Consider the following 15,601-nt stretch of genomic DNA (forward strand, 5'->3'; position numbering starts at 1 on the left):
ATAGGTAAACAGAGACTGGGGCACTAGTGGATTACAGGTTCAAAACTGTGTCCTTGAGAAAGGTAAAAATGAACAATGTCCTGATTAGAAGCATTAACACCTATTAACATTTAAATAGCATTAAATAGCTGGGAAGATGAGGGCATGCTGCAAGAGGGCTAAAGGATACGCTGTCCTTGGGAGTTACAGATGTTGTCCCCAGGGGGCGCTGTGCTGGTCATTCTGGAGGCGTTTGGGAACTGAGACAGCAGCTTCAGACTGAAGTCCTCCAGCCACTCATACTCCTTACCACGGTAGATGAACACTTTGTTCTGTATGAGCAAATCCATTCAAAGATGAGTATTCATTACCCCTTGACTTAATCCACATTGTGTTGTGTTACAGACTGAACTCAAAATGGGTTACATTTATTTTTACACACAATAATGACAGAGTGAAAACATGTTTTAGACATTTTTGCCAATTTATTGAAAATGTAATACAGAAAATACAAACTGACATATGTATTCACAACCCTGAGTCAATACTTTGTAGAAGCATCTTTGGCGGCGGATGCAGCTGTGAGTCTTTTTGGGTAAGTTTCTAAGTGCTTTGATTGTTGATCATTGCTAGACAACCATTTTCAAGTCTTGCCATAGATTTTCAATCCACAACTGTAACTAGGCCACTCAGGAACATTTAATGCAATCTTGGTAAGCAACTCCAGTGTTTTAGGTTATTGTCCTGCTGAAATGTGAATTCATCTCCCAGTGTCTGTTGGAAAGCAGACTGAACCAGATTTCCCTCTAGGATTTTGCCTGTGCTTAGCTCTATGCCATTAACTTTTAACTTAAAAAACTCCCTAATCCTTGCCAATGACAAGCATCCCCATAACATGATGCAGCCACCACCATGCTTGACAATATGAACAGTGTTACTCAGTGATGTGCTGTGGATTTGCCCCAAACATAACACTTTGTATTCAGGACAAAGTTAATTTCATTGCCCAATGTTTTGCAGTTTTAATTTGGTGCCTTATTGAAAACAGGATGCCTGTTTTGGAATATTTATATTCAGTACAGGATTCCTTCTTTCACTCTGTCATTTAAGTTAGTATTGTAGATTAACTACAATGTTGTCGATCCATACTCAGTTCTCATATCACCACCATTAAACTCTGTAACTGTTTCAATGGTGAAATCCCTGAGCAGTTTCCTTCCTCTTAGTTAGGAAGAACTACTGTATCTTTGTAGTGACTGTGTGTATTGAAGCACCACCCAAAGCCGAATTATTAACTTAATTATGCTGAAAGGGATATTCAGCGTCTTTTTTTTAAAATACACCTACAATCAGTGCCCTTCTTTGTGAGGCATCTGAAAATATCCCTGGTTTTTGTGCTTAAATCTGTGCTTGAAATTCACTATTCGATTGATGGACCTTATATATAATTGTATGTGTGGGGTACAGTGAGTCATAAAAAAATAAATATGAACCACTATTATTGAGTCCATGATTTCTTAAGCACAGGTTTACCCCTGAACTTATTTTGGCCATAACAAAGGGGTTAGATACTTATTGACTCAAGACATTTCAGCATTACAATTTTTTATAATTTCAAAAAATGTCTAAAAAACAAAATTGCACTTTGACATGATGGGGTATTATTGTGTGGAGATCAGTGACACAAATATTCGGGCTGTAACAAAATGTGGAAAAAGTATAAGGGTGTGAATACTTTCTGAAGGCAGTGTATATGGTAGCCAATCAAGTATGAATTATATGATTTATATGACTTAATGTGGCACAATCTTTTCGCTACACTCGCATTAACATCTGTTAACCATGTGTATGTGACCAATAAAATTGTATTTTATTTTATTAATTATGATGTTGTTATTGAACTATATGCTACAGAAGATGTCCAATCCTAAATTAAAGATGAACTGTGGTATACAGGAATGTGCCACTGCAGTGTAGAAATATTGATGTTATGCCAAATCAAAGCAGTTCTGTTCTTGATATTTTATTTAACCCTTATTTAATTAACTAGGCACGTCAGTTAAGAACACATTCTGACAAGAACCTGACAAGATTATGGAAGGAATTCAATCCATAGAATCACCTACTGCTTTATGGAACTGATAACTAGTATAGCCTGCATTATACATCGTGAATTTTTTTTCAACAATTGACTATCTGTAACGACTCTCGTGGGTTGAAGAAGGAGACCAAGGTACAGCTTGGTAGGCGTTCATGATTTTTAATAAACTAAACACCGCAACAAAATAAAAAAAAAGTAGAAAAAAACAAAAGTGCACAGTTCTGTCATGCAACAAAACAGCTAAACAGAAAATAACTCCCCACAAAACCCAAACGGAAAATACCAACTTATATATGATCCCCAATCAGAAACAGCGATAGACAGCTGCCTCTGATTGGGAACCAACCACACATGGCAAAAACAACAAAGAAATAGAAAACATAGAATGCCCACCCTAATCACACCCTGACCTAACCAAAAACAGAGAAATAAAAGGCTCTCTAAGGTCAGGGTGTGACACTATCATTTAATTTGATAGAGCGTGCCATAAGTAAAATTAATAAAAGGCACATGAACACATCATCTCTGGTGAATAAGACAGACCTTGAAATGTGCTATGTAGGCTGAATTTAGGAAAATAGTTAATAATCTCACTCTGAGGAAAGTGGGGAATCCAAGGCCATAGTATCCCACAGCAAAGTATTCTGGCTGAGGCCGCATGGCATGCATTATATTCTCATAGAACTGGGCTTGCTGTTTCTGTGGACGACAGCAGAGAGAGTAACAAAGCCACAATCAGGAACACAGACAACATACAACATACTGTAGTATCTCATTACAACTGGAGAAAAAAACAAATACAAACATGGTTCAGTGTGAAATTTAAGGATCCATAATGAACATAGATTGTCTGGCACAGTGTGACAGAACACAGTTTTTGTACCACTCCACTGCAGCGAATAACGGTTGAATACCACAATGACACAGTATTTACAAAAACATGACATAAAATAGAGTATCACTTCATAATTCATTCACTATTACTTCCTAACGGCAGATGCCAGTATGTCAACTGGCAGTGCATGGGTGAGACTGTTTGCAGTAACTCTTATCTCTTCCCCATTTCCTCAACTTCTGTTTTCTGATGTAATGAATTGTTTTTTTCTTCAACTATTACTGTTATTTGGATTGGGCTAGCTGAAATGACCTTCTGTCTTAGACAAGACATGGTTATCCTAGCCTTTGACAATGTATCTTGAACAATTCCTTCACATTGTATAGTGCCTTCAGAAACTATTCATACCCATTTGATTTATTTCACATTTTGCTGTGTTACAGCCTGAATTCAAAATGGAATAAATATATTTATTTTCTCACACATCTACACACAATACCCCAAAATGATAAAGTGAAAACATGTTAATACATTTTTTTGCAAATTCATTGAAAATGAAGTACAGAAATATCTAATTTATATAAGTATTGACACACCATGAGTCAATACATTAGAATAACCTTTGGCAGTGTTTACAACTGTGAGTCTTTCTGGGTAAGTCTCTAAGAGCTTTGCACACCTGGATTGCACAATATTTGCACATTCTTAAAATAATTATTTAAGCTCTGTCAAGTTGGTTGTTGATCATTGCTAGAGAGCCATTTTCAAGTCTTCTCATTGATTTTGAAGACAATTTAAGTCAAAACTGTACTAGGCCTCTCCGGATACTGAGTTAGGAAGGACGTATGCATCTTTGTAGTGACTGGGTATATTGATACATCATTCAAAGTGTAATTAAAAACTTCAACATGCTCAAAAGTATATTCAATGTCTGCTTTTGAAATGTTTTACTCAACTAATTTTTGCCCAAAGACTTCCCTGGTCTTTGTGGATGAATCTGTGCTGGAAATTCACTACTCGATTGAGAGACCTTACAGATAATTGTATGGATGGGGTAATCATTCAAAAATCATGTTAAATACTATTATTGCACAGAATGAGTCTATGACATGTATTATGTGACTTGTTAAGCACATTCTTACTCCTGAACGTATTTAGGCGTGCCATAACAATGGGGTTGAATACTTATTGACTAAAAACATTTCCACTTTTCATTAATACAAATAATAATCTAAAACATAACTCCACTTTGACATTATGGGGTATTGTGTGTAGGCACAACACAACACATTTGGGAAAAATTCACAGGGTGTGAATACTTTCTGAAGGCACTTTATGTAATTAACTCCTAGCCTTTGAGAACACTGAAAAGCATGCCAGTACAGCATTAGACCTGGTCCGATTGAAAAGGCCTCACACTAAATTGGCAGTGGGCTATTGACAATCCCTCTCTTGCGATGTTGGTGAAGCCTTTTTACCATGAAGTAACTAAGAGGATAATACTTTTTAGTTTTACTTTGCATGTTTTTAAAGAAACATCTATAATCAGTAGTGACAATATTTGGAATAAATCTCAAGACTACAGCACAATAGCAGAAGATAAATCGTCTTACCAGCAGTTGGCTAATCTCCATGAAGTCAAACATCTGGTTCTCGTGCATCCTTGCCAGCTGTTTACCCATCTCAATGGCTTTCTCCCACATCTGAACAGACACATGCAGCAGTTGGTAAAAAAAATGAATTAAAGATGAACTTGAGATGTGAACATGGTCGAGACATTACCATCTGTCCCTCACTAACACCTCTATTCAATCAAACCCAGACAGCAGGTTTCAGGGGTGATGTACTGTGCAGAGTACATGCCCCTTGGCCATTCCAGTGTCCAAGGGCCCTTTTCGGTGGAGGTATAATTTCCTCAACATTTTGTCGTTGTTGTTCTGAACCCATTGCCCGCAAATAGTCGTTAAATAACATTTTATTTGTCACATGTGCAGGCCCTTTCCCAACAATGCCGAGTTAAAAAGTAAGAAAAATGTGCAAATAAGAAAATCAGGAAATAGTAACACAATAAAATAGCAACAACGAGGCTATATACAAGGAGTACCGGTACCGACACAATGTGCAGTCCTTGTTTTTTAAAGAAAAGCACATTTTTTTGTCCATTAAAATAACATCAAATTGATCAGAAATACCGTGTAGGCATTGTTAATGTTGTAAATGACTATTGTTGCTGGAAACGGCTGATTTTTTTATGGAATATCTACATAGGCTTACAGAGGCCCATGATCAGCAAATCAAATCCACATGGTTAGCAGGTGTTAATGCGAGTGTAGCGAAATGCTTGTGCTTCTCGTTCTGACCATGCAGTAATATCTAACAAGTAATCTAAGCTATCGATTTCACAACAACTACCTTATACACACAAGTGTAAAGGAATTAATAAAAGTTGTAAAAGTTTGTGAGTGTTTTTGGTGACAAGCCAAATGTCTTCAGCCTCCTGAGGTTGAAGGGGCGCTGTTGCGCCTTCTTCACAATGCAGTCTGTGTGGGTGGAACATTTCAGTTTATCCGTGATGTGTACGCCGAGGAACTTAAAACGTTCCACCTTCTCCACTACTGTCCCGTCAATGTGGATAGGGGGCTGCTCCCTCTGCTGTTTCCTGAAGTCCACGATTTGTTTTGTTGACATTGAGTGTAAGGTTATTTTCCTGACACCACACTCCGAGGGCCCTCACCTCCTTCCTGTAGGCCGTCTCGTCGTTGTTGGTCATCAAGCCTACCACTGTAGTGTCGTCTGCAAACTTGATGATTGAGTTGGAGGCGTGCAAGGCCACGCAGTCATGGGTGAACAGGGAGTACAGGAGAGGGCTGAGAAATCACCCTTGTGAGGCCCTAGTGTTGAGGACCAGCGGGGTGGAGATGTTGTTACCTACCCTCACCACCTGGGGGCGGCCCGTCAGAATGTCCAGGACCCAGTTGCACAGGGCGGGGTCGAGACCCAGTGTCTCGAGCTTAATGACGAGTTTGGAGGGCACTATGGTATTACATGCTGAGCTGTAGTCGATAAACAGCATTCTAACAAAGGTATTCCTCTGGTCCAGATCGGTTAGGGCAGTGTGCAGTGTGATTGCGTCGTCCGTGGACCTATTGGGGCGGTAAGGAAATTGGAGTGGGTTTAGGGTGTCAGGTAGGGTGGAGGTGATATGGTCCTTGACTAGTCTCTCAAAGCACTTCATGATGACGGAAGTGAGTGCTACAGGGCGATAGTCATTTAGCTCAGTTACCTTCGCTTTCTTGGGAACAGGAACAACGGTGGCCCTCTTGAAGCATGTGAGACTAGCAGACTGGGATAGGGATTGATTTAATATGTCCGTAAACACACCAGCCAGCTGGTCTGCGCAAGCTCTGAGGACGCGGCTGGGGATGCCGTCTGGGCAGGCATTCTTTTTATTTATTTATTTATTTTTTACCCCCCTTCTAGGCAGAGTTGCAAAGAAAAAGAAATATCTCAGACTGGCCAATAAAAAGAAAACATTAAGATGGGCAAAAGAGGGCCTCCCGGGTGGCGCAGTGGTTTAGGGCGCTGTACTGCAGCGCCAGCTGTGCCATCAGAGTCCCTGGGTTCGCGCACAGGCTCTGTTGTAACCGGCCGCGACCAGGAGGTCCGTGGGGCGATGCACAATTGGCCTAGCGTCGTTCGGGTTAGGGAGGGCTTGGTCGGTACAAATGTCCTTGTCTCATCGCGCACCAGCAACTCCTGTGGCGGGCCGGGTGCAGTGGGCGCCAACCAAGGTTGCCAGGTGCATGGTGTACCCTCCGACACATTGGTGCGGCTGGCTTCCGGGTTGGATGCGCGCGGTGTTAAGAAGCAGTATGGCTGGTTGGGTTGTGTATCGGAGGACGCATGACTTTCAACCTTCGTCTCTCCCGAGCCCGTACGGGAGTTGTAGCGATGAGACAAGATAGTAACAATTGGATACCACGAAATTGGGGAGAAAAAGGGGTAAAAATTCAACAACAATAAAACAAAAAAAAGATGGGCATAAGAACACCGACACTGGACAGAAGAACTCTGCCTAGAAGGCCAGCATTCCGGAGTCGCCTCTTCACTGTTGACGTTGAGACTGGTGTTTTGGTATTAATGATGCTGCCAGCCATTTGCACTATTTAATGAAGCTGTAGCTATTTGATTAGCTGTTCAGCTGTCTTATGGCTTGGGGGTAAGTGCTGTTCAGGAGCCCTTTGGTCGCAGACTTGACGCTCCGGTACTGATTTCAGTGCGGTAGCAGAGAGAACATTCTATAACTTGGGAGGCTGGAGTCTTTGACCATTTTTAGGACCATTCTCTGACACCGCCTGGTATAGAGGTCCAGGATGGCAGGGAGCTCGGCCCCAGTGACGTACTAGGGCGTACGCACTACCTTCTGTAACGCCTTGCAGTCGGAAGCTAAGCAGTTGTCACACCAAGCGGGAATGCAGTCAGTCAAGATACTCTCAATGGTGCAGCTGTATAACCTTTTGAGTTCTGAGGGCCCATGCCAAATATTTTCAGCCTCCTAAAGGGCCAGGTCTCTGAACTCCTCCCTGTAGGCTGTCTCATTGTCATCGGTGATCATGCTTACCACCGTTATGTCGTCTGCAAAGTTAATGATGGTGTTGGGATCGTGGGTGAACAGGAAGGGAATAAGCACGCATCCCTGAGGGGCCCCCGTGGCAGATGTGTTGTTGCCTACCCTCATCACCTGGGGGCGGCCCATCAGAAAGTCCAGGATTCAGATGCACAGGGAGGTGTTTAATCCCAGGGTCCTTAGCTTAGTGATGATCTTGGAGGGCACAACGGTTGAACGCTGAGCTGTACTCAATGAACGATGTTATGACCAGCCTTTGAAAGCATTTCATGGCTACAGATGTGAGTGCTATGGGGTGATAGGCATTTAGACAGGTTACCTTGGCGTTCTTGGGCATATAGACTATGGTGGTCTGCTTGAAACCTGTAGGTATTTACAGACTGGGTCAGAGAGAGGTTGAAAACGTCATTGAAGACACTTGCCAGCTGGTCAGCGCATGCTCTGAGTATGCGTCCTGGTACTCTGACTGGCCCTGCGGCCTTGTCAATGTTAACCTGTTTAAAGGTCTTAATCACATTAGCTACGGAGAGGATGATCACGCAGTCATCCGGAACAGCTGGTGCTCTCATGCATGTTCAATGTTCTTTCCTTGAAGCGAGTATAGAAGGTATTTAGCTTGTCTAGTAGGCTCGCGTCATTGGACAGTTTGCGGCTGTCCTTCCCTTTGTAAATCCGTGATAGTTTGCAAGCCGTGCCGTTTTTGCTTCAAAACCAAAAAGTTGGTGTCTTGATTGCTGACCAATGACCAATCATTAGCATTGGCGCGCAAAGGCGGGTGCGCATATCCAGATTAGTGACCAGAAAGAACTTGTTTAATTTTCTCCAGTTTTGCATGGCAAAAACAGAGTAGGCCTACATTCACCATCTATATAAAATGCAGTTTATCAATCTACTACTGACTCATCTCTGTCAGTACAATAGGGTATCTGGTGATTTTGATTAATAATTTTCATATTTCAGATAGGTCTAGTTTGGGTGGATACTGGCTGTCTAAAGATAAGCAGCTATAACATTGCACTGTCTTCAAAATTGTGGGTTAAGGATGTAATATATTCTGCCCAAAGTATAATGATATGTTTAAGGAAGAGCCGGCCTACCTATTGGCAACGCGCACTCTGCAGGCAGGCTGCCCTGGAAATTGTTAGCACGGTACAGACAGCTTTTCCCTCTGATCCTGCAACCTCCACTGCAAGTAGACTGTATGATTTTGCTTGCTCTGGACACCAGAGAAGTGACATGATATATACCTACTTGATATTGGCTGCTGACATGAATGATTTTCAGCTCCACATGCAGGTGAAAAATGGGAGTTATTTCTGTAGGCTATGTTTCGTTTGGAAAAAATGCATCACCATTTATGGATGCAATGGCAGGCCAGTTTTGCGCATTGATTGTGTGTGCATGTTTGCGTGTGCGCACATGCATGTGTGTATGCGGGGGGTTGCAAGTTCTGTACAACTCCTTTTTGGGGGTAACTGGGATACATGATATTGGCAACAAATGGAGTTGGGTTGATTTACAGTACCAGTCAAAAGTTTGGACACACCTACTCAATTCAAGGGTTTTACTTATTTTTACTATTTTCTACATTGTAGAAGAATAGTGAAGACATCAAAACTATGAAATAACACATATGGAATCATGTAGTAACCAAAAGTGTTAAACAAATCAAAATATATCTTATACTTGAGATTCTTCAAAGTAGCCACCCTTTGCCTTGATGAGCTTTGCACACTCTTGGCATTCTCTCAACCAGCTTCATGAGGTAGTCACCTGGAACACATTTCAGTTAACAGTTGTGTCTATCAAAAGTTTGTTTGTGTAATGTATTTCCTTCTTAATGTGTTTGAGCCAAACAGTTGTGTTGTGACATGGTGGGGTGGTATACAGAAGATAAAAGATCAAGTTCATATTATGGCAAGAACAGCTCAAATAAGCAAAGAGAAATGACAGTCCATCATTACTTTAAGACATGAAGGTCAGTCAATCTGGAAAATTTCAAAAACGTTGAAAGTTTCTTGAAGTACAGTCTCAAAAACCATAAACCATCAAGCGCTATGATGAAACTGTCTCTCATGAGGACTGCTACAGGAAAGGAAGACCCAGAGTTACCTCTGCTGCAGAGGATACGTTCATTAGTTACCAGCCTCAGAAATTGCAGGCCAAAAAAACGAGTTCAAGTAACAGAGACATCTCAACATCAACTGTTCAGACGAGACTGCGTGAATCAGGCCTTCATGGTCAAATTGCTGCAAAGAAACCACCACTAAAGGACACCAATGATAAGGAGAGACATGCTTGGGCCAAGAAACACGATCAATGGACATTAGACTGGTGGAAATCTGTCCTTTGGTCTGATGAGTCCAAATGTGAGATTTGTGGTGCCAACTGCTGTGTTTTTGTGAAACGCAGAGTAGGTGAACGGATTATCTCTGCATGTGTGGTTCCCACAGTGAAGCATGGAGGAGGTGTGATGGTGTGGGTGTGATTTGCTGGTGACACTGCCTGTGATTTATTTAGAATTCAAGGCACACTTAACAAGCATGGCTACCACAGCATTCTACAGCGATACGCCATCCCATCTGGTTTGCGCTTAGTGGGACTATCATTTGTTTTTCAACAGGAAAATGACCCAAAACACACCTCCAGGCTGTGTAAGGGCTATTTGACCAAGAAGGAGAGTGATGGAGTGCTGCATCAGATGACCTGGCCTTTACAATTATCCGACCTCGACCCAATTGCGATGGTTTGGGATGAGTTAGACCGCAAAGTGAAGGAAAAGCAGCCAACAAGTGCTTGGCATATGTGGGAACTCCTTCAAGACTGTTGGAAAAGCATTCCAGGCGCCAAGAGTTTGCAAATCCTTCTTCAAGGCAACTTTGAAGAATATATATCATATATTGTGATTTGTTGAAAAAATAATTGGTGACTACAAGATTCCATATGTGTTATTTCATAGTTTTATTCTACAATGTAGAAAATTGTAAAAAATAAAGAAAAACCCTTGAATGAGTAGGTGTGTCCAAACCTTTTTACTGGTACTGTGGACTGAATAAAAATATAAACCCAACATGCAACAATTTCAAAGATTTTACTGAGTTACAGTTCATATGAGGAAATCAGTCAATTTAAATAAATTCATGAGGCCCTAATCTATGGATTTTACATGACTGGGAATACAGATATGCATCTGTTGATCACCGGGCTCCTGAGTGGCGGAGCGGTTTAAGGCACTGCATCTCAGTGCTAGAGGCGTCACTACAGACCCGATTCCAGGCTGTATCACAACCGGCCGTGATTGGGAGTCCCATAGGGAGGCGCACAATTGGCCCAGCGTCGTCCGGGTTAGGGATTCGCCAGGGTAGGCCGTCATTGTAAATAAGAATTTGTTCTTTAACTGACTTCCCTAGTTAAATAAAGGTTAAATAGAAATACCTTCAAACAATGGGCCTCAGGATTTCATCAAGGTATTTTTGTGCATTCAATTTGCCATCGATAGCTTTTGCCATCGATAGCTTAAATCGGTAGCTTATGACTGCCTAAACCATTACCCCAACGCCACCATGGGGCACTCTGTTCACAACGTCAACATCAGCATCTCGCTCACCCACACGACGCCATTCAGATGGTCTGCGGTTGTGAGGCCGGTTGGAAGTACTGCCAAAATCTCTAAAACAATGATGGAGGTGGCTTATGGTAGAGAAATTAACATTAAATGATCTGGCAACTGCTCTGGTGGACATTCCTGCAGTCAGCATGCCAATTGCCCGCACCCTCAAAACTTGAGACATCTGTGGCATTGTGTTGTGTGACAAAACTGCACATTTTAGAATGGCCTTGTATTGTTCCCAGCACAAGGTGCACCTGTATAATGATCATGTTGTTTAATCAGCTTCTTGATATGCCACACCTGTCATGTGGATGGATTATCTTGGCATTGGAGAAAAGCTCACAAACAGGGATGTAAACAAATTTGTGCATAACATTTGAGAGAAATAAGCTTTTTGTGCGTATGCAACATTTCTGGGATCACTTTACATGTTGCATTCATATTTTTTTCATATTTTTGTTCATAATAGTAAAGGTGGCTACAGTAGTTCTTACAATCTTCTATTTTGACATTTATTCCAGTTACAAAATAGATTTGCACTGCTTACACAGTGGTTGAATGTGTGAGCAGTGCCAGAGGACAAAAATCAGTTAACCACCGAACTGAGGAACTCAATTTAAACTTGCACAATACCCTAGATTCAGTTGCACCCCTAAAAACTAAAAACAATTAGCTCCCTGGTATACAGAAAATACCCGAGCTCTGAAGCAAGCTTCCAGAAAATTGGAACGGAAATGGCGCCACACCAAACTGGAAGTCTTCCATATAGCTTGGAAAGACAGTACCGTGCAGTATCGAAGAGCCCTTACGGCTGCTCGATCATCCTATTTTTCCAACTTAATTGAGGAAAGAACAATCCGAAATTCCTTTTTGATACTGTCGCAAAGCTAACGAAAAAACAGCATTCCCCAAGAGAGGATGGCTTTCACTTCAGCAGTAATAAATTCATGAACTTCTTTGAGGAAAAGATCATGATTATCAGAAAGCAAATTACGGACTCCTCTTTAAATCTGCGTATTCCTTCAAAGCTCAGTTGTCCTGTATCTGCACAACTCTGCCAGGACCTAGGATCAAGAGAGACACTCAAGTGTTTTAGTACTATATCTCTTGACACAATGATGAAAATAATCACGGCCACTAAACCTTCAACCTGCATACTGGACCCTATTCCAACTAAACTACTGAAAGAGCTGCTTCCTGTGCTTGGCCCTCCTATGTTGAACATAATAAACGGCTCTCTATCCACCGGATGTGTACCAAACTCACTAAAAGTGGCAGTAATAAAGCCTTTCTTGAAAAAGACAAACCTTGACCCAGAAAATATAAAAAACTATTGGCCTATATCGAATCTTCCATTCCTCTTAAAATGTTTAGAAAAGGCTCACTGCCTTCCTGAAGACAAACAATGTATACGAAATGCTTCAGTCTGGTTTTAGACCCCATTATAGCACTGGGACTGCACTTGTGAAGGTGGTACATGACCTTTTAATGGCATCAGACCGAGGCTCTGCATCTGTCCTCGTGCTCCTAGACCTTAGTGCTGCTTTTGATACCATCGATCACCACATTCTTTTGGAGAGATTGGAAACCCAAATGGTCTACACGGACAAGTTCTGGCCTGGTTTAGATATTATCTGTCGGAAAGATATCAGTATGTCTCTGTGAATGGTTTGTCCTCTGACAAATCAACTGTACATTTCGGTGTTCCTCAAGGTTCCGTTTTAGGACCACTATTGTTTTCACTATGTATTTTACCTCTTGGGGATGTCATTCGAAAACATAATGTTAACTTTCACTGCTATGCGGATGACACACAGCTGTACATTTCAATGAAACATGGTGAAGCCCCAAAATTGCCCTCGCTAGAAGCATGTGTTTCAGACATAAGGAAGTGGATGGCTGCAAACTTTTTACTTTTAAACTCGGACAAAACAGAGATGCTTGTTCTAGGTCCCAAAAAACAAGGAGATCTTCTGTTGAATCTGACAATTACTCTTAATGGTTGTACAGTCGTCTCAAATAAAACTGTGAAGGACCTTGGCGTTACTCTGGACCCTGATCTCTCTTTTGAAGAACATATCAAGACTGTTTCAAGGACAGCTTTTTTCCATCTACGTAACATGGCAAAAATCAGAAACTTTCTGTCCTAAAATTATGCAGAAAAATGTATCCATGCTTTTGTCACTTCTAGGTTAGACTACTGCAATGCTCTACTTTCCGGCTACCTGGATAAAGCACTAAATAAACTTCAGTTAGTGCTAAATACGGCTGCTTGAATCCTGACTAGAACCAAAAATTTGATCATATTACTCGAGTGCTAGCCTCCCTACACTGGCTTCCTGTCAAGGCAAGGGCTGATTTCAAGGTTTTACTGCTAACCTACAAAGCATTACATGGGCTTGCTCCTACCTATCTCTCTGATATGGTCCTGCCGTACATACCTACACGTACGCTACGGTCACAAGACGAGAGCTGATGTACGAAGGGCTATATAAATAAATTTGATTTGATTTGAATCAATGTTGTTTCCATGTCATTTCAATGAAGTTACATTGAACCAACATGGAATAGACGTTGAATTAATGACCACTTCCGGCGCCGACAGAGATGGCCGCCTCGCTTCGCGTTCCTAGGAAACTATGCAGTTTTTTGTTTTTTTTATGTGTTATTTCTTACATTAGTACCTCAGGTCATCTTAGGTTTCATTACATACAGCCGAGAAGAACTACTGTATATAAGATCAGCGTCAACTCACCATCAGTACGACCAAGAATATGTTTTTCGCGACGCGGATCCTGTGTTCTGCCTTACAAACAGGACAACGGAATGGATCGCATGCAGCGACCCCAAAAAACGACTCCGAAAAAGAGGGAAACGTAGCGGTCTTCTGGTTAGACTACGGAGACGGGCACATCGTGCCCCACTTCCTAGCATTCTTCTTGCCAATGTCCAGTCTCTTGACAACAAGGTTGATGAAATCCGAGCAAGGGTAGCATTCCAGAGGGACATCAGAGACTGTAACGTTCTGTGCTTCACGGAAACATGGCTCACTGGAGAGACGCTATCCGAAGCGGTGCAGCCAACGGGTTTCTCCACGCATCGCGCCGACAGAAACAAACACCTTTCTGGTAAGAAGAGGGGTGGGGGTGTATGCCTTATGGCTAACGAGGCATGGTGCGATGAAAGAAACATACAGGAACTCAAATCCTTCTGTTCACCTGATTTAGAATTCCTCACAATCAAATATAGACCGCATTACCTACCAAGAGAATTCTCTTCGATTATAATCACAGCCGTATATATCCCCCCCAAGCAGACACATCGATGGCTCTGAACGAACTTTATTTAACTCTTTGCAAACTGGAAACCATTTATCCGGAGGCTGCATTCATCGTTGTTGGGGATTTTAACAAGGCTAATCTGAAAACAAGACTCCTAAATTTTATCAGCATATCGATTGCGCAACCAGGGGCGGAAAAACCTTGGATCACTGTTACTCTAACTTCCGCGACGCATATAAGGCCCTGCCCCGCCCCCTTTCGGAAAAGCTGACCACAACTCCATTTTGCTGATACCTGCCTACAGACAAAAGCTAAAAAAGAAGCTCCCACGCTGAGGTCTGTCCAACGCTGGTCCGACCAAGCTGATTCCACACTCCAAGACTGCTTCCATCACGTGGACTGGGACATGTTTCGTATTGCGTCTAATAACAACATTGACGAATACGCTGATTCGGTGTGCGAGTTCATTAGAACGTGCGTTGAAGATGTCGTTCCCATAGCAACGATTAAAACATTCCCTAACCAGAAACCTTGGATTGATGGCAGCATTCGTGTGAAACTGAAAGCACGAACCACTGCTTTCAATCAGGGCAAGGTGTCTGGTAACATGACTGAATACAATCAATGCAGCTATTCACTCCGTAAGGCTATCAAACAAGCTAAGCGTCAGTACAGAGACAAAGTAGAATCCCAATTCAACGGCTCAGACACAAGAGGCATGTGGCAGGGTCTACAGTCAATCACGGACTACAGGAAGAAATCCAGCCCAGTCACGGACCAGGATGTCTTGCTCCCAGGCAGACTAAATAACTTTTTTGCCCGCTTTGAGGACAATACAGTGCCACTGACACTGCCTGCAACGGAAAAATGCGGTCTCTCCTTCACTGCAGCCGAGGTGAGTGAAACATTTAAACGTGTTTACCCTCGCAAGGCTGCAGGCCCAGACGGCATCCCCAGCCGCGCCCTCAGAGCATGCGCAGACCAGCTGGCTGGTGTGTTTACGGACATATTCAATCAATCCCTATACCAGTCTGCTGTTCCCACATGCTTCAAGAGGGCCACCATCGTTCCTGTTCCCAAGAAAGCTAAGGTAACTGAGCTAAACGACTACCGCTCCGTAGTACTCACTTCCGTCATCATGAAGTGCTTTGAGAGACTAGTCAAGGAC

General features: G+C 42.2%; 1 protein-coding gene across 2 annotated transcripts in view; it reads right to left on the reverse strand.

Annotated features, from left to right (window-relative positions):
- LOC135541158 (dedicator of cytokinesis protein 5-like) overlaps positions 1-15,601 on the reverse strand; it is a 55,483-nt gene that overhangs the window by 8,721 nt on the left and 31,161 nt on the right. For both annotated transcript variants that reach the window (XM_064967280.1, XM_064967275.1), the window contains exons 38-40: positions 4,529-4,618; positions 2,675-2,779; positions 170-311 (exon numbers count right to left, since the gene is read on the reverse strand). In XM_064967280.1, coding sequence (XP_064823352.1) covers positions 170-311; positions 2,675-2,779; positions 4,529-4,618 — 337 coding nt within the window. The remainder of the gene's footprint in view (positions 1-169; positions 312-2,674; positions 2,780-4,528; positions 4,619-15,601) is intronic.

This window comes from Oncorhynchus masou, chromosome 1 (assembly GCF_036934945.1).
Source record: "Oncorhynchus masou masou isolate Uvic2021 chromosome 1, UVic_Omas_1.1, whole genome shotgun sequence".
NCBI classification, from domain to species: domain Eukaryota; kingdom Metazoa; phylum Chordata; class Actinopteri; order Salmoniformes; family Salmonidae; genus Oncorhynchus; species Oncorhynchus masou.